The sequence below is a fragment of the Cinclus cinclus genome, chromosome 9 (assembly GCF_963662255.1).
Source record: "Cinclus cinclus chromosome 9, bCinCin1.1, whole genome shotgun sequence".
NCBI lineage: Eukaryota > Metazoa > Chordata > Aves > Passeriformes > Cinclidae > Cinclus > Cinclus cinclus.
Genome location: NC_085054.1, coordinates 11,067,868 through 11,092,484, shown reverse-complemented (window position 1 = coordinate 11,092,484; position 24,617 = coordinate 11,067,868). Strand labels below are relative to the sequence as shown.

The following is a 24,617-nucleotide window of genomic DNA, read 5'->3' as shown; positions in this document are numbered from 1 at the left end:
TATCGTACTGTAGAGTAGTTGTTAAAAATAGCATTTCCTCTTCTTTTGTAGTCAATGCCCAGAAGGATATATATGTGTGAAAGCTGGTAGAAACCCCAACTATGGCTACACAAGTTTTGATACATTCAGTTGGGCATTCTTGTCACTGTTTCGATTGATGACTCAGGACTTTTGGGAGAATCTTTACCAGCTGGTGAGGACTTATTAAAATAAACAGCACCATCACCAATACCATTACTACATAGTACTTGCTTAGTTATTTTCATTCACTTGTCCCTAAGGCCTTTGAAACAGAAATCATCTTTAATTTCATATATGTAAACTGTTGTCTAAAACAATAAGGCCCTTTTTCATGATTTAGGTTCCCATTGCTTCTTAAATACATTATAAGGAATAGCTGTTGTTTTATAAAGATGGTTAAGCATCATTGTTTGTTTACCTAAATGAATAAATGAATTTAAGTTGTTAAAGTTTCTTACTCAAACATGCCGTAAATAGAGGCTAAGTTAAATTGATTTGCAGTCTAGTAAAAATATGTGTAATTTGAAAAGGTTACATCTTGTCCCTGAACTATGTATCCTAACCTGAAGGACTGTAATTTTCTCCACTGTAACATTTTGTGTAATGCACTATTTTTGTGGCAGTGTAGTTTGGGACTGATGAGACAGGAAGGTAAGATGCTGATCAGTGGCCCACCCTACTGTTAAATTTAAAGGCTGTAATGTAGATGTATCAATTCTTACTGATGTAAGTTCTGAACTATTCAGAATTGGATTTACCTTGAAAATAGCAGATAAAAAAAGTTTTTCATAGGTATTCAGGATATAATACTATTTCTACAAGGAAAAATAACTAAATAATCTTGTTCTAACATAAATCAATCTTATATTTCTAAATTATAACACAGATTATAACCTATTATACAACAGTAGTTAAAGTGTATCATCTCTTTTCCTCCAGACTCTGCGTGCTGCTGGGAAGACATACATGATTTTTTTTGTTTTGGTCATTTTTCTGGGCTCTTTCTATCTGATAAACCTGATCCTGGCTGTGGTCGCCATGGCCTATGAAGAACAGAATCAAGCAACAATGGAAGAAGCAGAGCAGAAAGAGGCAGAATTTCAACAAATGCTGGAACAACTGAAAAAGCAACAGGAAGAAGCTCAGGTATCCCTGTAAAGTAAAATTTCTTCTTCCATTCATGACTGTGAACAGATGCTTTATGTCCACACATGAGAATACTTTTACTCCACTACTCCTAACTATTTATGACTTTGTCTTATAAATTCCTTCATATTGTAAATAATCTCTAATCCTTTCTATTATACTCTTTTTGCTGTTTTGAGTGAACCTATTAATTTTGTGACAAATAATAACCAACAAGCTAAAGCACTGGATTTTAAAGTTGGAGATGAAAATCAGCTTTTTTACCAGAGCACTTGAACAAGTTGCCCAGAGTGCTTGTGGAGGTAATCAAAAGCCATCTGGATATGGTCCTTGGGCAACCTGCTTTAGATGATGCTCTCTGCTGGAGAGGTGGACATGATGACCTCCAGAGATTCCCTTCCAATCCCAACCATTCTGTGATTGTCTGAAATGGAGGTGGAAATGTGGAAAAAAAACAAATCCAAATAGTAATTGTGTTTATATAAGTAACAGCAGCAAAATTATTATAAGTGATAGTGCTTCAGTAATATTTGGCTTTTTCTACTCCCTCCACATCCCTCAGCAGAAAGCCGTATCTTTCCAGTTTTAAAAATTACTGGAAGAAGTGGAGAAACCAAAGAAAACACTTCTGTGGTACAAATGCAATGATAACATACTGATTTTAAATCCCTTTTACTTTTTTGAAGGCTTTCAAATATTTAATAGAATAATTTATAATGTCTGCTTGGCATGTGGTCACATAGAGCAGAAGTTTAACTATGTCTTTCTATATAAGCACATGACTAAAGTCAGTGTCAGGGTTTTTGTGTCATTGGTCAATTGCTATCTCTTGGGGGGGAATTGTGAGAATTTTTTGTTGTTTTTTACCACAGCTTGTAAATAAATGTTAATAAAATGCTCCACATGCTTTGAAAATGAAACAGCATCAAGTATGCAATAGCGTGTAGTTTAACACAAATCTCTATTATTTGCAAAACTGCGATATCAACATTACACAAGATCTTCAATAGACTAGAGAGTATACAAACCCCATCAAAATATTGTAAAAAAGTGTTGCTTCCTGTTAACAGGGATTTTACCTCTTGTTTAAGCCTTGATTGGTTATTTTTACATAGTACTTCAGATGAAAAATTCATTGCAGCATATTGCTTCAATCTGAAACAGATGCTTTTCAACTTGTTTTTTTGACAGCACAAATCCCGTGGGTTACTCTTGCTCCTGGTTTATGGAGCAGTGGCAAATTATGGTTCCTGTGGTATTTCACAAATTATACTTATGATATGTGGGTTTTGGTGTAGTGGAAACATTGCTTTTATTTCAAAATAATGACTTCTTTAAAAGTGGCAATAAATTTGAAAGAGTGAGTGGGGCATGTATTTGTGTAAATGCTGTAAATTGCACTTGTGCTTGTATGTATAGGCGGCGGCAGCAGCTGCAGCAGCTGACTCAAGAGATTATAGTGGAGTAGGTGGAATAGGTGGATTCTCCGAAAGTTCTTCTGAGGCATCAAAACTGAGCTCAAAGAGTGCTAAAGAGAGAAGGAATAGAAGAAAGAAAAAAAAGCAGAAAGAACAGTCTGAAGGCGAGGAGAAGGATGGGGAAGAATTTCACAAATCTGAATCAGAGGACAGCATCAAAAAGAAAGGTTTCCGATTTTCCATTGAGGGGAATAGACTGACATACGAAAAGAGATTCTCTTCCCCACACCAGGTACCATAGTATCATTACCTCTTAAACACCTTTTTTGTCTACTCATCATATAAAGAAAGCCCTGTATAGTAGTTTGTTTTCTTTTTGCAAGATACCACAGATTCATTAATATCCTAAATCAAAGGCTAACCAAGCAAAAACTTGCAGCCAAATATGAAACTGTAAGAATTTGGGAGATTTTCGTTTTACTCTGAATTTACATGTGAAAAATCAAAATTACATATATTAATTAATATGAGCTGTATTTCAAGCTTCTTAATTAAAATGGACCTATCTTCCCACCAAGTTGGATGTATTCAGCATGATAAGTAGCTTCAAAACATGATGCATACATACAAAATGTAATGTTTCAAATTAGAAGAGTATTAAAATTTGGGATGCAAAAAACTCAATAGAAAGTCCATTAATGCTCATGTGAAATTCGAGAAATTAATTGATGAGAGACCACTAATTGTGTTATCTTAAAGAAGGTGGAAATGTGTGTGGCAATGTGTCTTTGCATGTATTCTCTTACATTGAAACACCAGTGACTCAGAGTGCCATCTGCATCTCCCATCCAGCCATTTATTTCATTTGATAGTTTTGTAATGTTATCTCCTACAGTTTTCAAAGCTCCTCTTCATTTGCCCGCTTCTCACTCTCCCCTTAGCACTGCAAATCCAGATCTCACATACATTCTTTCCTTTTTCTGCCCCTTTTTCTGCCTCAATATGCTTCTTCCTTTTATCTCCACCTTCTCAATTTTCCCTGGTCTTTATGACTTGCTCTCTCCCTCTTCTTAGTCATTATTACTAAACTCATTCCTGCCTTTTTAATCTTGCATTTCTGTCTCTGGAAAGCCTGTTTCATCCCTTAATAGATCATGAGTGTTCATACTCTCCTCATGTATTGTTTCCTCTGGCCTCCCATTCTCAAAGAAGCTCAGACCTCTTCATCCAGTATTTTCTTACTAAGGACTGTCCTCCTTAGACCAGGCTGTGGTGGGAATATAATGCTTCTGGCTTTCTATTTCTGCCACTCCTTCCACTCACTTCCTGTATTTCCTTTATCAATAGTAATGCATCCTTCCCCCCACCCCACCTCCTTGGTCTGACACTGTTCTATGTTGTTAACTGTCTAACTAATCTCTGTGAGGCTTCATTGCTGAATTTAGTCCATGATTCATTCTGTTCCTTATAAAAATTTTCACACATATTGATTGACTTCATGTTGTCCATCTGGTACCCTAGGTGCATATTCTTGCCTCTCTCTTCATTCAAACTGCTGCCTTACTCAACTGCAGCTCAAGTCATCCGCCTTGTAAGAAATTAAGCATTCCTCATATGACTTGTTCTAACATTTTCATCTCCTAGTTCATTTACAGTTGTTTGACTATGGGAGTCTAGAAATCACCTCCTCTGGTTTTCCAACCCTAGTTCCTTTTCACTCTGGATTCTAACCACTAAACACAAGTTCCACTCACCAGTTTTTAATACCATTTTCCTAGAGAAAACTCAGGCTTATATATCATCTTTGACTTTTTCCTTGGCATTTCGTTTTCTTTCAGTGTAAATGACCATTTTACTCCTCTTGAAATCTTATTCTTCCTAACATTCATAACTTCGTCTCCTCTCAATTCTCCTGGTTTACTTGTGCTTTAGGAGATCCTTTTACCCCTTTGACAGTTTTCCAAGGGATTTCCACAAGGCCTTTTGCTAGATGCCTTTTCTCTCTCCTTTTCTTTAATTTTTTTAAATACTATTCTGAACTTACAACTGTGAGTCATTTTTAACTTGGACCTCTTTACTGCTGTATTCATCAAGAATGTTGTTACAAAGAGCACTAACCTATCCCATTGCTTTTCTCTAATGTGCTAGTAAACATATTTACCTAAAGAATTTTTTTAATATCATAAAACATACTGTACCCACAGTTCCTCCCAACCCACCATGTCTACCTACAGCAAACAAGTCCCAGCTTTGACTGACCCAAAGCAGCATTCATCACCTCCTGTTAAATTTTCAAACTAGTTTCTTTGAGCTCTTTCTGGTATGCTGCCCTTCATGCTTGGAAGAAGCTCCCATGAGTTTTCACAGAACACTTCATTGCTTTCCTCAAATCCCTCTTTAAAACTCTCTTTTACCATGCTGCCTACAGAAAGCTTGACAGGGAAGTGACTTCAGGTGAGCTAAGATGACTGTTTTTCATACTCATCAATTTTGCCTCTGTGTATTCCCTCTCTTTTTGTATCCATCTGTTGTGTTACATTTACATGATAAGTTCTTTGCGGAGTGTCCTTTTGTTCTGCATTTTGCAGTCCCTAGTACAATGGGGATCAGGTCCACAAAGATAAGTTGCAGAAGAGAAACAAAGACACTGCCTCGTTATGTATCATCTCTTCTGTTAATGGAGGTCCTGGGTGAAATCAGCTGCTAATACCAATCAAGTCAAGGCAATTACTGATATGAATTAAAATTAAGAACGTGTATAATTAATTGTAAGATTAGAGCATTGTTTTGTCTCTAATACTGGAGATCCTACAACAGCAGAACATGTACTCCTATGAGTAAACTGATGAAGATTAGGAAACCTGTTCATACAAAATTACAGACAAATTGTTGCATATTCAGGATAGCCTTTTAAAAAGAAATAAGAAACCTCTTATGGCCTACTTGACTAGTACCTGAAAAGATATGTATGTTTTTAAACTAGGCAGTATTTGGGCGTGACTTCTGTGTGCAGACTGAGTCACAGAAAATTTGCCTAGAATTTTGTTTACTCAGCCTGTCATATTAATGCCAGCCTGGGGTAAAGAGTGTCTAGATATACTTATTCAGTTTATGAACAGTTGGTAATAACATAGGCAGAATAGCAGAGGAAACAATTCTGTCAAGCAGTTTCTTTTCTCTAATTAAACTGATTGATTTCATATATCCAAAGCAGTAAAATAACTAGTCTTTGTCTGTCACTTATGTGCTCTTTGTTTACTACCCAAAAGGGAGTGTGTTAGGGGGGGGGACTGTACCAGTTCATTTCTTTGTAGATGACCTTACCCTTTAAGACATTGTGGATTTTTCCTCTGTATGACAATGTTGTATTTCAAAGGATTTTCATCTGATAATTGTTTTTATTTACCTGCAGTCTCTGCTGAGCATTCGTGGCTCCCTGTTTTCCCCAAGGCGCAACAGCAGAACAAGTCTTTTCAGCTTCAGAGGTCGAGCAAAGGATGTGGGATCAGAAAATGACTTTGCTGATGACGAGCACAGCACTTTTGAAGACAATGAGAGCAGAAGAGATTCTCTCTTTGTTCCTCATAGACACGGTGAACGGCGCAACAGTAACATTAGCCAGGCCAGTAGGTCATCCAGAACAGTGCCTGCACTTCCAGCAAATGGGAAGATGCACAGCACCGTGGATTGCAATGGAGTGGTTTCTTTAGTTGGTGGGCCTCCAGCTTTGACATCGCCTACAGGACAGCTTCTGCCAGAGGTGATGATTGATAAAGCAGCCACTGCTAGCAATGTAAGAAAGTCTGCAATAGCTCAGGCATGATGTTCTCTCCCTGTATCGTCAGTCACTGTTTCCACAGGATGTAGTCACATGGCAATGATGACCTTTCTGGCTAAGCAGTGAATGTTTCTTTCATGTATTCCAGCTATAAGCTAAATGATCAACTGAAATTGTCCAGCTCTCATTAATTAAATATGTGACAATGCATCCAAATTGACTGGAAATTAGCAGAACAGCATAGTGAACCACTGAATAAATTTAATTTGTCTAATTTTACACTCATTGATTCTTTATGCTTAGACTTAACTGGATGGTTCTGTATTTGTATATCAGAAAAATATCAAAATGGGAAAAAAATTTACATTTACTTAATGAAATATATCAGCTTTCTGCTGTCCATACATGAACCTTTTGATGTTATCCTGGCAGTACAACTTACAAGGGTTGTGATAGTGTTCGTGCAATATAGCTAATTTTTCTATGGTTTTTTTTTACGTCAACATTACAAAATATTTTTTCATTTGTTTGAAAAATGTGCTAGGAAATCCACAGTTTATTCTAAATTAAGAGTTATCTTGAGAAAATGCACTTACACTTAGTTCCTTTACTGCTAGCTGTGTGGGCTGTGCATTTTCATGTTTAGAAAAAGACTTCACTGCCTAAATAGAAAGATATTTGCAGCAAAGTTCATTGACATGCACTGTGGAACATTTTTTAGTCTGAAAGCTGTTTTAATATCTCAGCCCTGTTTCAGCAAAATACTTTTAAAACATATTCTTCAGGCACAAGAGCAATGTACTGCAGTGTTTGACTATTTGTTCTATAGAGAGTCAGGCATACCTTAATCTGTTGTGAAGCCTCAGTATAACAGGAGCATGGTGTGGGACAGCATTGCTTTCAACCAGTAGAGCCCTACAGTAACATACAGTGTTATTAAATGTACAATCAATTAGCTATTTCATCAGTGTTTTATTTTCAGGGCACTACTACAGAAACTGACTTAAGAAAGAGACATTCTAGTTCTTACCATGTTCCTATGGACTACCTAACAGACCCTAGTGCAAGGCAAAGAGCAATGAGTATAGCCAGCATGCTTACAAACACAATGGAAGGTATGTAACACAGATTTTTTTTTTTGTGTGTGTGACAGTGCCTTAAAAGTACTATTAAAAGTGTGATGCAATAAGTAGTAAGATGTTCTAAGGCAGCTATTTCTATATGGAGTTAGGGGTGTGATTTTTTTGTGTGATTTTTTTTTTTTTTAATTTGTGACTGATATATTTAGAAAAAGGGTCAGGTTTGCCATATACTGGTAGGTTTGAGGTAGAAGCAGCAAGTTTCCAATTTAAATGCAAGCCTAACCAATTACTCCGTGTAGTCTTTCTCTAGTGATGTTTTGGGGTAGTCTCTTTTTAGGTTACTGAAATGGCTATGCTTGTTGAGTAGAACAATCCCCTTCTACCAATTCAATAGACTCGCTGTTTCACAAAGGAGGGATCATGTACTTCTTTCTGTAAGGCTAAATACAATTACTTTGAATCATGGAATTAAGCAGCTATTTGTAAGAAAGGGTGAAACATTATGTTGAGGCTTAAATGACTGTGCCCAAAATAGAAAACTGGAAGGTAATAATGAGCAGTTGTGCAAATGTGGACCATAATGTTGTCAAAATACTTGTCTGACTTCAGGCTTGCTCTAAATGCTTATCTTTCATGAGGAATTTTTAAAATATTTTATTGGAAGGGACCTTAAATATCATCTAGTTCCAACCTCCCTACCATGGACGGGAACACCTTTCACTGGAGCAGATTGCTCAAAGCCCCATCCATCCTGGCCTTGATCACATCTAGGGATAGTAGGGCATCTACAGCTTCCCTGGGCAGCCTGTGCCACGGCCTCACCACTCTTACAGTAAAGAATTTTTGTCTACTACCTTATCTAAATCTACCCTTTTTCTGTTTAAAACTGTAAACCCTCATCCTATCACTCTATTCCTAGATAAAGGTTCCCTCTCCCTCTTTCCTGCAGGCCCCTTTTAAATACTGGAAGGCTGCAGTAAGGTCTTGGAGCCTTCTCTTCTCTAGGAAAAAGCAACCCCAGGTCTCTCAGCCTGTCCTCATAGGCCATGTGTTCTGGCCCCTGAATATCTTTGTGGTTTCTTCTGAACCTGCTCTTCTGCTGGGAACCCTAGAGCTGAACATAGCACTCCAGCTGGAGAGGAGGAGGAGAACCCCTTCCCTCAGCCTGCTGGCCATGCTGCTTTTGATGCTGCCCAGGAGGATATTGGCTCTCTGGGCTGTGACTGACACTGTTGGCTCACACTCAGTTTTTCAGCAACCAATAACCCCAAGGCTTTGTCTGCTGGGCTGCTTTCAATCTCATCACCCAGCCTTATGACAGGTTTCTAAGAAAAATTTCTTTTTTGCATTCTATACAGGATTAGCTTGTAAATGGTTCTTGTATCTACTGAATATTTAGTATAGCTGTTTTTGTTTGGGTTTTTTTGTTTGTTTGTTTGTTTGTTTTGTTTTGTTTTTTGGTTTATTTGGGTTTTTTATGTAGGTTTTTTTTTGTATCATTATTATTTTAATATATTACTTTAAATTGCAATTTCTTTTAACTGAAAGCAGTCTTAGCTCCCAAATATCAACAGTTTTTCAACAGTACCTTGAAAAAGAGCATTTAGGCTTCAAGGAAATATCCAAACAATTCTGGAATAGAGAAATATGTTTAAAATGTTATTTTCATTTTTCTCTCTAGAACTGGAAGAATCCAGACAGAAATGTCCACCCTGCTGGTATAAATTTGCTAACACTTGTTTGATTTGGGACTGCTGTACTCCCTGGCTGAAAGTGAAACATATTGTAAATTTGATTGTGATGGACCCATTTGTTGATCTGGCCATTACCATCTGCATCGTCCTCAACACCCTGTTCATGGCCATGGAGCACTACCCAATGACAGAACAGTTTAGTGGTGTGCTTTCAGTAGGAAACCTTGTAAGTCTTTCACATGATGTGCCATGTATGTAAAATGCATTTTTCTTTAATTCTTTTGTGACTTATGCACATTCACGTAATAGAAAGAGTTGTCTATTTAGAGGTTTGGGATTGGTGAACTTAAATTTAAGATGCTGACATTTGTAAATTTCGCCACTCTTACTTTAGAGTAAAGATCTACTGAGTCAGTATGCATTTTGCTTTTTAAAATCTTCATCTTCTGTCACTGAAGCTCATTAAAGGATTTTTTTTTATTCTTGATGAATAGTTACAAATCATAAGAACTTTCACTTCTATTCCCACACCCATTCTGCTCCTCACTAAGACCTCCTAAGGAGCCAGGTGTTCAAAGAATTTTAGAGGCAAAGATCCAGTAATCATGACATATGTAAGGAAATGATGAAATAGACTGATGGTGTCTTCCATGGACCATCCTGAAGAAGAACAGTTCTGCTCAACTTTCTGTATATTTTTTTTCTTAATGAAATAAGTTTATGATTGGAAAAATTATCTTTATCCCTAGAAGTAAAAAGGTAGTCTAAGGGCAAAGATGAGCTCTAAGGATATAAAAATGAGCATTAAAATCAGATTACGTTCTGTGCATCAGCGTACATACATCTTAGCAGTCTAGATAAGAACTGCATTTTCCCATTTACCTCTTCTTCTTTGGAGCCCAAACATCATGATGCATATGTAAGCTTCAAATTTTAATTTTATTCCTAATCCCAGTGTATGGAAATATAGAGAGTATATTCAGATTTATTGTTAATTTATTGCTGAAATTAGCATTACTTTTGCTTTTAAAATATTTTCTTCCTGAACTGGAGTAAGGAACTGTGTTTCCCTTGCAGGTGTTTACTGGAATTTTCACAGCAGAAATGTTTCTCAAGATAATTGCCATGGATCCTTATTATTATTTCCAAGAAGGCTGGAATATTTTTGATGGTTTTATTGTGAGTCTTAGTTTAATGGAACTGGGCCTTGCAAATGTAGAAGGATTGTCCGTCCTTCGATCATTCCGATTGGTAAATACACTATTAAAATATGTTTCTATATTACATTTTTGTATTCGTACATATATATTTTTAGCGTTTTTATTTGCAAATTAAATATTTGGCTGAGACAGGAGATCTTTTCATAACTTACAAAATGTTAAATTGCATACTCACTAGATGGCATGTATATATTATGTCAAGTTAGTTTTGCATATTATCTTAGTAATGTCTATTTCTCCTTCAAGATATTGTCAACATCAATTCTATTCTTGCTGAAAGTATGCTTAAAGGATTAACTTTTATAATAGAAGTATTTCATAGAGTCTTCTCCCTAGATGAGGGAGTAAATAAAAGCAAGAACCACAGGGCCCTCGCTACCTGTGATTGAGGATTAGTAAATTGCTTGCTAAATGGGTTAATTAATAAAAGTTTCTTGACAATTTTAGCTTATATACTTCCATTACCAATTGTCTCTATTGGTTTGCTTTAAAAGAGATTAGTGTTAAGATTTTTCATTGTTCAGGGGCTTTTCATCCCTACCTGCCTTCTCCATACCATCCTGGGCAAGGGTCTATCTGCTGTCTAACATCTTTTCTGTTCAGAAGTCACGACAGTGTCTCTGTCTGTTATTAGATACCTCTTTTAGGAACAGGAACTTGGTCTTGCTGCAGACTAGGCTAGCAAGCAATTCAGCTTCCAAATCCTCTTTTGAAAGACCTATGCAGTGAGAGACATGAACCTAGAGTTCCTGGTCATCAAGCTCAACTTCTGCCTTAATTAAAAAATAGATATTTAACGTGAAATGAAAGTTAAATACATTCCCTTTAAAAAATTAGGTGTTTTAAATACATGTTTTCTGGTTCTCTGCATAGCATTATATTGTGCTTTGCCTAAAGTCTAAAATCTGGTTGGATTGACTTCTCTCTCAGTAGTAGATTCTGGTTTTAACTTGCTATTTATGTGTTTTCTTTATAAAACATAAAATAATCACATGAAACAATATTTAGTTTTATATTCATTATGGTATTCCCCTCTTTCAATTGTCTGAACAATTGCTGTATCTTTCCAATAATTTCATTTTTGTCTGTTTCAAGATGTACTTAATGTAATACTTCTGTTTTTTTCCCCCTCAATGTTGCATGACAAGCTTTGTAAGACACATTGCATCTATTTTAAATGGCAGAAAATATATTGTTAAAGATACTTGAAAGTCACTTATATGTCTGTCATTAACAACTCTAGCTTGTTTCTCTTTTTAGGAAAACCATTTCCTCATCTCACTGACTGTTAAGATGAAAGAACCTGGAAGTGACTTATGGTCCTGTTAATCTGATCACATTTCATATCTGCTCATTTGCTTTTAGTAATATTTTCTCAGAGTTTAAAGGAGAAAGACTGTTTTGTCCAACTGCTTTAACAAGTACAACTTCTTTATAAATACCTAAAGTTGCCAAAAGAGTAAAAGTCTGAATTGGAGTCTTTGTGATAGTTTCAATATAATTGAAAAGAGCATAGAGATACTGTTTTTGATTTCTTACCGCTTGAATCAGGACTTAACGCTGCTGATGTGTAGTATTGTACAAAGAACTGGAAACAGAAATTTTATAACTAAAACTTCTAAAGGTTACAAGAGTCATGATGAAGACACAGGGTAACTGAAATATGAAATGTATAGCAGCAATTTCATTACAATTAGATAACAAAGAACCATATACCTTTCTTCTGTTTTGCAGCTTCGAGTTTTCAAATTGGCAAAATCTTGGCCAACCCTAAATATGCTGATTAAGATTATTGGCAACTCAGTGGGGGCTCTGGGGAATCTGACCCTGGTGCTGGCCATCATTGTGTTCATTTTCGCTGTGGTTGGGATGCAGCTGTTTGGGAAAAGCTACAAGGAATGTGTCTGCAAGATCTCCAGTGACTGTGAACTTCCTCGATGGCACATGCATGACTTTTTCCACTCTTTCCTGATTGTGTTCCGAGTGCTGTGTGGAGAATGGATAGAAACCATGTGGGACTGCATGGAGGTTGCAGGCCAAACCATGTGCCTTACAGTCTTCATGATGGTCATGGTGATTGGAAATTTAGTGGTATGTAATCTGTGGGGATTTTTTTAAAAAAACGCTTGAACGTATCTCCTGTTTTTCATGATTTAGAAATCTGAAGTGATGACTAGAGAAGGACTTGAGGAAATCATGTAGTTCACTTGCCCTTTCTGTACACCAAGTTCAAATATACCTTGATTATCTTTAAAAAATGTCTACTTTTAAATCTCAGTAAGCTTATAACCTCTTTATTAAGATCAGCACTGAATTATGCTTACAGTTAAGAGTGTTTTTAAAAAAAAAAATCTAATTTAAATCACCTTTTACAGCCAAGTAAACAAAGTTGTCTCAATGTTGATGGAAAACTGTTGGTCTTTATGACAGCATTTATAATACTTAAAAGCTTACTGAACATTTTTAATACTTAAAACTTAGTGTTTCCACTTTCAGCCATTTCTCTGTGAAACAAAACAAACCTAACTCTTCAGTTTTTTTCTCATAAATGATGATTTGAAAATGGCTTATCCCTTTTGCTACTGTCCTCTGAATTCCTCTCAAGCAACATTTTAAGTAAAGACACAAGGACCGAATAATGTGGAATAATCATACTTTCATTTCTGACACTCAGCATTCCTTGTAGTACATCCCCGAAAGACACATGAAATTTCTGTACCTGCATTGCTTTCCTGATTGCAGCCTCTATGCCACTTTCTTCAGTTCTTCCACCTTACCAGTTTTCACACCTTCTGTATATATACTTTTAATTTTTCTTAATGATCCTTAACACAACAGTACTTCAGAATTAAACACCATATTAATTTTGGTGTTTTCCACCAAATTTCACCGATTTTCCATAAACCATGGTTATGTTTATTTGCAGTTCTTTCTCCTTGAGTCCTGGCATCCTTTCTCTTTTTGGTATGATCCACAAATTTTATAAATATGCTTATCCACAGTCATCACTACCAAGACTCACCAGATTAATGTTAGTCCTGTGGCATATCTTATAAAGTATTCTGCAAGTTTGAACAGGAACAACTGACAAATATAATTTAACTGAATTTTAATTAAATTACTTTAAATCAGTTTTGCACATGGTCTGTCATAATTTCATGCAATCCAATTTTCTCTTTTATGTTTGTAAGTTGTCATGCAAGAAAGTCTGAAATAGCTTCTTGAAATTGAAAATGTTCCTGCTCAGAAGCAAGGTAGACTCATATATACTTGCCAAATAAAAAGTTTTACTATATTCTGAATTAGAGATAGTAGAACTGTGGTCTGTTGAACTGTAGAAGACTGGCATTTGCCTACATTCTGCTGGCTTATGAACCCTGCAGTGGATGTAGCTTGCATAAATCACTACATTATGTTGTACTCTGCCTCGTTATGTCATTCTCCATTTTGAGGAGATCTGCACTGCTGCAGATTGCGGACAAGACAGTCAAGGAGCAGTTCTGATTTTCACCTGTATTAGTGAAGTTAAACCAGCTAAAAGTGCTTTTGGCAAAATAATAAAATGTTTGGGACCGGGATTACAAAGGGAAAGAATAGCAGGAAGGTGCGTAGAAACGAAGTGTTATTTGTGAAATAAAAGTTATCTCACATTGAAAGCTCATAATGATACTGCTTTTATGACATTAAAATAAGAGTAATTTTTTCCTTATTTTCTTTTAGGTACTCAACCTATTTCTGGCCTTGCTGCTGAGTTCGTTTAGTTCAGACAACCTCGCTGCTACAGATGATGATAATGAAATGAACAATCTCCAGATTGCTGTGGCAAGGATTCAGAAAGGCATAGATTATGTGAAGAGAAAAGTGCGTGAATTTATCCAAAAAGCCTTTGTTAGAAAACAGAAAGTTTTAGATGAAATCAAACCTCTTGAAGATCTAAACAATAAAAAAGACAGCTGTATTTCCAACCATACAATAGTAGACATAGGTAAAAACCTTGCTTATCTCAAAGATGGGAATGGAACAACCAGTGGCATAGGCAGCAGTGTGGAAAAATATGTTGTTGATGAGAGTGATTACATGTCATTCATAAACAACCCAAGTCTCACCGTGACAGTGCCCATTGCTGTTGGAGAATCAGATTTTGAAAATTTAAACACAGAGGAGTTCAGCAGTGAATCAGACCTGGAAGAAAGCAAAGAGGTAAGCCTATTTCTAATTTTTACATACTTTGATGCTTTTTTTTTTTTTTTTTTTTGCTGAGATTACTAGTGTTGAATTAAAATATTTCTTTAATTCCTTTACAATAACGTATACAAACTCAATGTTATTTAAGGTAAATTGATGTAAGGTTTGATTGATGTGAGCTTTGAAAGGTGGTGATAGAATATTGCATTTACAGTAATAATCAAGACAAGTAAGAAAGTTTTTAGAAAATTATTTTTTTTTTCATTTTATTTAGTTAAACCCTTAACAAGCAAAGGAACCAGTGTAATAGTCCTAGATACCAGAAGTCATACAAAGGGTGTATGGCTAATGCGAATTTCTCCATGCTTATTTCATTAGACCAGTTTATTTTTAATCTGCTTTTTTAACAGTTCAGTCTGGTGTTTTTAACCCTTTTTATATAGTGAAAATGCATCCATATACATCATAGATAGGTACATTTGAATACTGGACTAGCATCACTAAACAATGTCATATAAATCCCTAATAACCCATCTGATGGTAGCAGAACCACTGAAGTGAAGTAATGGCCTTATGGTAAAAATGTTACAAAGCTTAACATCCCAGAATAAGATCCTATCATTTGACTACTCATTGTTATTTTCAAAGCTTTAAGATACTTGAATCTGTTACCTACTGTGACTAATAAAATGTACCTCTTTCTGGCACGAGGTGGTGCCAAGTGGATAAATCCAAGCTAGCACTGAGAGTTATAGTGGATGCCAAGGCATTATTATTGTGTGTGTATTATTAACTCACTGCTTTGTCCTGCTCAACTGAAAGTGGTGGAGACACATCAGCTCAAGTGGAGTAAGTCTGTGCAATACTTAGTACTGATGCTAGTTCACTCAGCATTAGCATGGGTATTTTTGAACTGTATTGCATGCTGTGGGGTAAAGTAACATAAAGGCTTTCTTTAGTAATTTTCTCTTACTTGAATCTGAGGGTATAAATATGGGTAAGAGACTAGTAATTTTCCACCTGAAATCCTTTTTTTACCAACCGCATTACACATTTAGTCATATTTTCTTGTTTCTTATCACAAATGTCATTATTATGATTATTATTATTATTAAATCTTTCTCTTTTTTTCAGATTGATTGTATTAATATTTATCTTACTCTTCAAAACCAGTACTTGGGTGTAGAACAAATCAGTTGTAGTCTAACCTTCATTTATTCTGTTCTTCACTGGACAAGAGTACTATGCCAGTAGGAGAGGTGGAGGATGAGCTTTATACAAACCTCTGTACTGGTGGTTAGCAGGGCTGAGTATGACAATGGTGCATCTCTTACCTCACTGTATAACTGGATGATGTGACTGCTGACTGTTTTCATTGGCCAAATCTTTCTTTTATTCCCATGGGTTATTCTACAAGACGACAAAAACACTGACTTCCTGTAGGAAAAGTTTTAAAGTGCATTATCCCATATTGAGGCATGAACTCCAGTCATTAAGCTGCCACCATAAAAGAAAGGCTTTCTACTCCACCTACCATATTTAAAAGAAACCAGTGTCTTCATTGCATTATTGGAGGCGATTAATACTGTTGTGCTTCAGGAACTGCAAACTGATAAGGTGATAAGACAATGAAATGGATATTAAGTCAGGGTGAGTGGGTGCCAAGCAGTTTTGACTGGCCAAGTCTGAAACTCTGTTGAAGCCAAAATTTCTTACTAATGCAGATGCTGAAGGTGAAAAATTGTACAGAATGTTTATCAATTTCAGGGATTTTCAAGAGAGACACAGCAGTAAGCAAAGATTGTGAGCATATTTCTTATGAAAGTGCCTAAATTTCAAGCAGACATATCACAGAAGCATGATACAAAAGCATTAAAATCTTACTCCTGGTTCCTACTCTTCACTAGATACTCTTAACCACCATGTTTTTTTGATATAGTGGAGGGTTGGTTTGTTAATCAGATGACCAGCACTCTTGTAACGAAATTGATCCATAAGAAAAGAAGGCATTTTTTAAATTAAAGAATTGACTACTTTTGCAAGGCTTCCTCTTTTTTGCTGTGCCATAATGTGCCTTGCCTTTCTGGCCTCTCATATTTTCCTATGTATTTGATACTGCTGCTACCAAGTTGGTCTGTCAGTCACTTCATTGCTTACACTACAAATGAAAAAGTCTAAGTCAGGAGCTGCCATCAAGCTATGTTCAATTAGCAGATTTGCAGATGGAAGGCAGCTGAGGCATCCAGGTGCTGTGAGGACATGGCACAAATTAGCCAGATGCTGATGAGGTATGTCTGTGTGCTTCTGCTTGCTTCTGTGTCTACAACCAAGTACATGTATTCACTGTTGTATGGGGCCATAAGGTGAATTCCAACAAAATAATTTATTAGTAAGTTTTAAGTAAGCATGATAATGTTTGATGATTTCTTTATTGTAGAACATGTATCTTCCAGTAGTTTCATAGAAACGTTAACTAGATCATGCCTTTGTATAAACAATACATATAATGTTGTACATGCATAGTAGATGTGAATTAACAAGGAATTTTCTAAAAAGTTACTGAAACCTAAAATAAATTTAATTATAAAAACACTGTGTCCATAAGAATGCCAGTGGGTGAATACAGTATAGTAAGGAAATTAGAGAACAAATACTAAATAAAACTTTATAATGGAAGTAGGCCATTAATAATTGTGGGACCACTGTGCTGAGTCCATTGTCCTATAAATAAAGGTCTGTGGAACTGAGCTGTAGCACTGCTATTTAGTGTAGAAACTATAAATATATTTTTTCCATTTTAGGCTCTTAAGTACTATGAGGATGGTTTATATGGAAAATTTTGTAGTACATGTATGACTGTATAATAATTAGTTAAAATAATCAGAATAGTGGGTAATAATTTATGTTAAATGTAACTTATAAGCCAATAATAACACCAAGATATTCCAATGACAAAATATTTTTCAATGCTTTGAAAAAATCGGGATCACCTAATGCTGTTGCAGACGCATTAATAACGTATATTTTACTTTAAGCAATATTCAGCGCAAAAAACCAGAGGTGCTGTGTCCTGAACTTCATTTCCTACCATTCTTACTTCTCACAGGAGTAGAACCAAGCTGGATCAGTCAAGCGGGCAGCTCTGGTGCCTTTTAGCGAGGCAGAGCATCGTGTCACCAGTTTTGCACAGGTTACCTAAGCAAGTTCTACATCTCTCTGTATCCTATTTAATCACCTTTTAGCAGATATTGACTGGCCTGCATGCTCTTCAGCTATGATCCTGTCCCATTCATTGCAATAAGTACCGACATGCACAGCTGCTCCCTGCTGAGCCACGGGACTCGCATCACAGCATGGGTCAGGCAAGAGCGGCAGCCCCAAGGTTTCCGTGGGTCCAATACTCTCCATAATACTTTAATAGTATTTTGCAGTGCATGCTATGTACCTTTCCCAATCCTGATGGTATAGAATTCAGGAGTCTGATTTTGAAGGGTTTTCTTTTGTTCTGAGGGAAGGCAGAGTATGTAACACATACGCCATGTTTCTCATCAGAAGCTTATAGTTATATACAAGTCCATCTGTAAATTGTGTTGATAATGAAAAGCTGCTAGCTGTTTTAGAGAACTTTCATAGTATTGTGTTTTAACTTATGATGGAGGTAACCTGCAAACTCATCATTGTCATGTTTTTATTTTTCACATTTTTTTAGAAGTGCTTTTCTTTAGTACTTGTATAAGCATATAGATATTTTGGAGATCACTGTGCAGTACTTGGAGCACCATTAAGCATGACATTAATTCAATTTCTGCAGTCAAAGCATGTGACCATAATTTGGTTGAAAGAATTCATACAAAACTGTTATTTGGCTGGTTAAACATTCAGAGATCAGTTCTGCTCTTACTTACGCTCACATTTAGGTGTAGAGGTGCAAAGAGAACACTGATTGCAAGATGTAGCCCAATTCAATCTTATTATAGCTCTTCAATTTATGGTCAAAAATTATTACTTCCCCAAACAGCTAAAATTGTCTGCCTTGAGAAACATAGTTATTCTCATCTCATCAGTAATAAATAAAGTTCAGCATTCACATAAATAAGCTACTGAGTTTGTATCAAAATTTCTGGAGGTTCCCCAGCTTCAGTGTGATTTACATCTCACCTATTAAACAATGCCATAATATTTCTAACACTACAGTTGCTGCTTTCTGTTTTGTAAGTCAGTGGAATTAAAATATACTTGCTCCAGAGATTTTCCTCTTACATTTGGTAAAGAATAATTATTCTGATAAGATTTATTTTGATTTAAAAATATTCATTGTTTAAAAACCTTTGATGCTCTGAAGAATTTAGGCTTTGTATTGTGAATGGGTAACACTGTATTGGCATATTGGGATTCACTGTGGATGATATTAAGTTGTTCATGTTAGACTTAACTGATGTTTGCTTAATTAATATTTGCAAACAGCAGTCCCCTACTCTGTTTCAGAAATATACTTTCATTATTGCTTGTATGAATTAAAGAGCTTTTTTAAGCAGGTTCTGATGGGAGAGCTTTTCCCCACTAGAGCATATTTCCACTGCTACTTAAAATGCTTTTGCTTTCATACAACTTTTTTTGCAAATATTTTCATTTAATAAATTCTTGTTAATAAGTAGATAAAAGGAATTATGAATATCAATGAAGTCCAGAGCGAACTATAATTTAGGGATACTGGGTTTTTGCAGTATCTGCAACCAATAATCACCACAAAATTGTTTTGCTTTGATTTACAGTGTTCTGGTTTTTTTTTTCTCATATTCTGCCTAACGGTATAAGCATTAGAAAGAGTTGCATCCAGATTCCACTTAATTACACCAGAGGGAATCACAATGATATCTACCACTTTGAAGATTTTATAGGTGATATAGCCATACTGAAAAAGGCTGGATAGTTTGGATATAATATTGCCATTTGTATCACAGACCATTTCATTTTCATACTGTCATCCACACAACACCGATAAAATAAAGCCAATTTAATTTCCATTATTTAGCATTTTCACAGGTATTTGGGGGGAAAGGAATTGAAAGCAAAATCAAAATAGTGGTTTCTCTTGGCACCATCTTCCTGCTTATATCTGTCCTGCTCTTTGCTCCTTTAGTGCCTTAAATTTTGATTTCAACATCTATGAGTGGCATCCTGGCCAATCATGAAATTTCAGGCTTTGTTAAAAATGTTAAGCTTAAAGCTGTCCAGCTACTGTCAGATAATCATCCTTAGAACAAAGAAATGTTAGAAGTTAAAAGTGGTCTGGCTGTAAGTGAAGCAGAATTGTATGAATCTATGCGATGTTATCAAGGTTCAGAAAGTAATTATGTCAAAAACTTCCTGACCTAATCTTGGCTGCTGCTTTTTGCAATGCTTCTCTGATAGGCAAACTGCTTTCCTATCTTGAAAGCTAAACTAAAATCTGTATCTCATACTGTTTTGTATTGCTGACTAAAGCATGACTGGCAAGGCTGTTGGTACATGTGATGTGAAAAATATTTAATTCTCTGTGATAATCAGTTTACTGCTGCTTTAGAAACATGTAACTACTTTTGTCTCCTTCCTGTTTTCTTCGAAAAGGAGGTGTGGAGTATGTACATTCTAAGGTTTTGAAATACAGATTTCTCTGAGAATAAGTTTTTTAGCATACTATTCAGAAAATTTATATCTTCATAACTCCCGAAGAATGCCTAATGCTTGATCCTGATGAAGCTCTTATAATCTGCACAACTGAATCCTTTTGAAATCTAGAATCGTGGTATAACAAAAAGCTTAAAATGGACGTACTATTAGATCAAAGCTACTGCTTGTTTCTATAGGTTCTTTTTTTAAAAAGGCAATATATTTATGTTAAGTAAATAGCCTAAATCCAGTTTTTGTAATGCTGGTAAACAGAGAGCTATTTACCAGGTATAAAGGTAACTTTCAGGTATGTTTAGGTAAAGAACTGGGACATATACTATGTACCTAACATATCAGGGTCTGCAGCTGGGGTAGTCTAGCCAGCTGGATTCCATATGTGTGAACACTGGCAAGTCACAGTGAGTGCCAGAAAGTCTTCTCATGTATTAAGGTGTGGACAAGCACAATAGCAATAACATGATCCATTCCCAGGTCATGTTGTGTTGAATGCATAGAAATCACTACAAAGTCCCTGGGTCAGTTGCTTTATACCAGAACATGAGTTTTCTGAAAATACATTAACGTTACTGAAAAGTTTTCCCAGCAAATTGAACTTAATTGATTCAGTAAAATCTTGAAATGTTGTACCATAAAATCTTCTTATCTGTTTCTGATGCATACTAAATTTTATAAATTTTGTTCATAATGCCATACAATAAATTCAATGTTAAAAATAACAAAAATGAAAAAAGAAATTATGCTGTTGAAAATTTCTTTTTTTTGTTCTTTCTCAAATTATGTTGGACTCTTACAGACTGAATTTACTGAATAATTTTTATAACATTTTTCTTTATATAATGATCTGGTTGGGGGTAAATTCAGGTATAATAGAGCAGCATGCTAAGGAAATACTCTATTACATCAACAGAAGAGTGAGTTCTTAGTGGGATAAGGCATGTAATTGTTGCATTTCAAGTATCAGCTGCTGTTGAATCAATTTAGGATTTTTCTATTCAGTTTAACTCCTGTGATTATTGTTACAGCTTTGTAAATGTAACTTACCAAATTTTTAGTGAGAAGAGACTTGAAAGATACATCTCACCATACATAGTGCCCCACATAAATAAAGTTGTCTTTTTGATGTTCCTGATAATTGATAGTTCTATTGATAATTTTTTACCTGTCTGATATTTGTGATCTCTCCTTATAGTGGCTATATCTAATCTTCCATGTTGAGTTAACTGTTAGTCTTAAGCAATTTCAGTAATAAAATTCATGATCCTTTTGTGCATATTAAACTGACTGCATAATATCTGAGTCACCGAACTCTTCATTTTCCTGTAAAAGAATGGACAGTAGGACTTTCAAACTTATGGTTCAGCCAGTTCATAATTTTTGTTTGCTCTGCTACTACTACAGCATTCTGCTAGAAATGCTCTCCAGATTGGAATGATGCAAGCAACATTTTAAGAAAACACTATGTAATAAAAGCAGTTGCCTCTCAGTTTAAAAATTATTTACTGTATTGTATTAATAAATGGTAATTTTTAGCATAATATATAAATTTTTTGGAATGTATCTTGCATTTATAGTATTTCCGGCCTTTCCTCAAACTGATGATTGACTTCCACTGATATTTTAAATGTATGGTCCTTACTTGAGGACTGCAGTATTTATCCCATACTTTCCAATTTCTCCATTTTAGAGGCAGTATTCCACAATGACCAAACTGCCATGCATTATGTCTAATTCAAACATATTGCAATGTGAAATTTGTCAGTAATAATCTGCAGAAAAGCGTGCATCCATCTCTTTGTACATTGGCTCTGCCCTCAATAGATGCTAAAACTCATGCCAAAATATGAGACGTGAATGTCTAAGGTGGGATTTTCAAAAAAGCACAGATGAAATGGGTGTGGAGATATCACTGAAACTAGGTGCATAATACACCCTCCAATACACGCATTCATGTATTCAAACATCCATTTGTTTGGCCTTACTCTGGAATGTGCTCCATCGTGAACTGTGGTTCACAAAAATCAAAGCTGAGCTTGTCAGAATCACAACACAATCTATTGTCAGTGTGATTCAATAGAATCAGAATGGGGGAGAAAGGAATGAATCTTGTTTTTGTTTGAAGAACATAACGAATATTTGTTGCTATGTAAAATTCCATTAATGTCTCAAGTTGCTTTCTGTATCCACAGATTAATACAGTTTACATTTCCTTTACAAAAACCTGTATAGAATTTGAAGCTACTCAGCAATGCTTTAAGGGAATAATGCCTCTAAGTTCAGATTTAAGTGTCAGAAAAAATATATCTTTAATGTTACCATAGAACATCTCTATCTAATATTAATTCCCAATAGACTCTATTCTAAATCTGCTTACATCATTCCCTTTATAAGATTAGCTACTTATCAATGCAGCCATTTTACTGATGTTATACTCCATATAGTGATAACATTAGAAGAGTCATAGAATGCTGTAATCAAACTACTTTTACTTATTATAGTACTCATATATGTCTGTTGCCAACATCATATGATGATGTGAAAGAATAATTTTTAAGGTTTAGATTACAATATTGGTATGATTTATTGGTTCGGTATTATTTTATTACAGTATTGTTTTAAAAATATTTGTTTTCACTTTAGTAATTCAAATTTTTTTTGGCCTTTTATAGTAATTGGACATCTATGTGTACTGTACCAAGGTAATAAGTAGTTTCAAAATGCACAATATATTAAGAAAATGCATTGGCAAGTGAGTATGCAAAGTATCAGCTACTGCTCCTAAAGTAATGTGCTGCTCTTTCGGAAATAAAGATAATTAAATTATCCTATAAAACTCATAACATGTGTTTTCATGTCAATAATAATGAAAAAATTCTATTCAAACTTTCTAGATTTAGGTTTTTACAGACTTGCTAGAATAATATTTACTTGAGACATGAAAATACATCTGTGCAGCTTGCTGTTGGTTTGGTCATGATGTTGGAAATTTATGTGTACTAACACATGCTATCTGAAGTGTAACCTAAAATGCAGCCACATGATTGGAATAATTAAACAGTACAAAACATGGAAAGCACCCATTCTTAGCTGACTGAAATTTCACTTCAAAATTCCTATGTGTGGCTCAAAATAATACTCTAGTAATTTCAGCAATTCCTTGTATGAAAATATCAAAATATTTTCAATAGGGAAAATGCACATTATGTTGTTTCTAATCTTGTGACCTTACCTGTAGTAGAGCAATTTGGCATTATAGATGTAGATAAGAAGTTAATTTAGTATCACAGCACTGAATAAATTCAAAATATTTTGATATACATTTCCAACATTAATTTCTATTCAAAAGAATAAAACTGGAAAAAATAATTATCTGGGGTTTCATTCACAGAAGTTGAATGCATCCAGTTCATCAGAAGGCAGCACAGTTGATATTGGACTACCTCCAGAAGGTGAACAGCCAGAAGCAGAACCTGAAGAAGTTCTAGAGCCAGAAGCTTGTTTTACAGAAGGTAGGTGAAGCAAAATAAAGAAAGATAAGTAGACCTAATTTTGTTGACTTGGACAGGATTCTCTTTTTATTCAAGATCAAAAAGAAGTTTACTGATTATAGTTGTAATATCTGTTTGTATTAGTAACTCTTTCAGAGTTACTGCCATAGATTTCATGTGTTCTACAGTGTTCTCTTTCTCTCTTTGGAAGATATTGCGAAAGATACTTTAAAAAGCTTTAAATTCAAATGCTAAACAAAAATGCTCAAAGAGGAGTTATAAGGATCTAATGCAGCAGCATTGAAATGAGTCAAATTATTACCATTCATTGTGATTCCTAATAAATATTTACTTTATTCTGACATCTCAAAATTTATTATCACATTTAGGGTGCGTACGGAGATTCAAATGCTGTCAAGTCAGTGTCGAAGAAGGAAAGGGGAAAATCTGGTGGAATCTTAGGAAAACCTGCTATAAGATTGTTGAACACAACTGGTTTGAGACCTTCATAGTCTTCATGATTCTTCTCAGCAGCGGTGCTCTGGTAAATTAAGTGTGGAACAATTGTAACTATTGTGATTTTAAATAGCAAGCATTTAAAATTACAGTTAATCACATAGCTACAGGTAACAAATTAGAATTTGGTATCCAATTAATGACTGTAGTAATATAAATGTATGTCTGCAAGTATTAGGCATGTATTGTAGGACATGTAAGAATTTGCTAGAGGGCTGTGAAACAAATTGTTTGGCAAGTTCAAAATGTATTGTTAATGGAAATAAGAAATTAGTTTATCAGAGCGGTGTTTTCATGTCTTAATATTGATGGTAAGAGCTTTTTTTTTTAATACACATTTAAATAAAAACACTGCTGAGCTATGAACTTAGCAGCAGTAACTCAAATTGTCAAACTGAGGAG

General features: G+C 35.2%; 1 protein-coding gene across 9 annotated transcripts in view; it reads left to right on the top strand.

Moving 5' to 3' along the window:
- LOC134047425 (sodium channel protein type 2 subunit alpha) overlaps window positions 1–24,617 on the top strand; it is a 53,031-nt gene that overhangs the window by 14,123 nt on the left and 14,291 nt on the right. For 3 of the 9 annotated variants that reach the window (XM_062498538.1, XM_062498544.1, XM_062498539.1), the window contains exons 8-18: window positions 52–193; window positions 961–1,167; window positions 2,587–2,877; window positions 5,998–6,345; window positions 7,346–7,478; window positions 9,127–9,365; window positions 10,217–10,390; window positions 12,094–12,450; window positions 14,080–14,559; window positions 23,600–23,720; window positions 24,089–24,243. In XM_062498538.1, the coding sequence (XP_062354522.1) occupies window positions 52–193; window positions 961–1,167; window positions 2,587–2,877; window positions 5,998–6,345; window positions 7,346–7,478; window positions 9,127–9,365; window positions 10,217–10,390; window positions 12,094–12,450; window positions 14,080–14,559; window positions 23,600–23,720; window positions 24,089–24,243 (2,647 nt within the window). Of the gene's footprint in view, window positions 1–51; window positions 194–960; window positions 1,168–2,586; window positions 2,878–5,997; window positions 6,379–7,345; window positions 7,479–9,126; window positions 9,366–10,216; window positions 10,391–12,093; window positions 12,451–14,079; window positions 14,560–23,599; window positions 23,721–24,088; window positions 24,244–24,617 lie in introns of all 9 variants that reach the window. The other 6 variants (XM_062498536.1, XM_062498540.1, XM_062498537.1 and 3 more) reach the window with 3 other exon arrangements.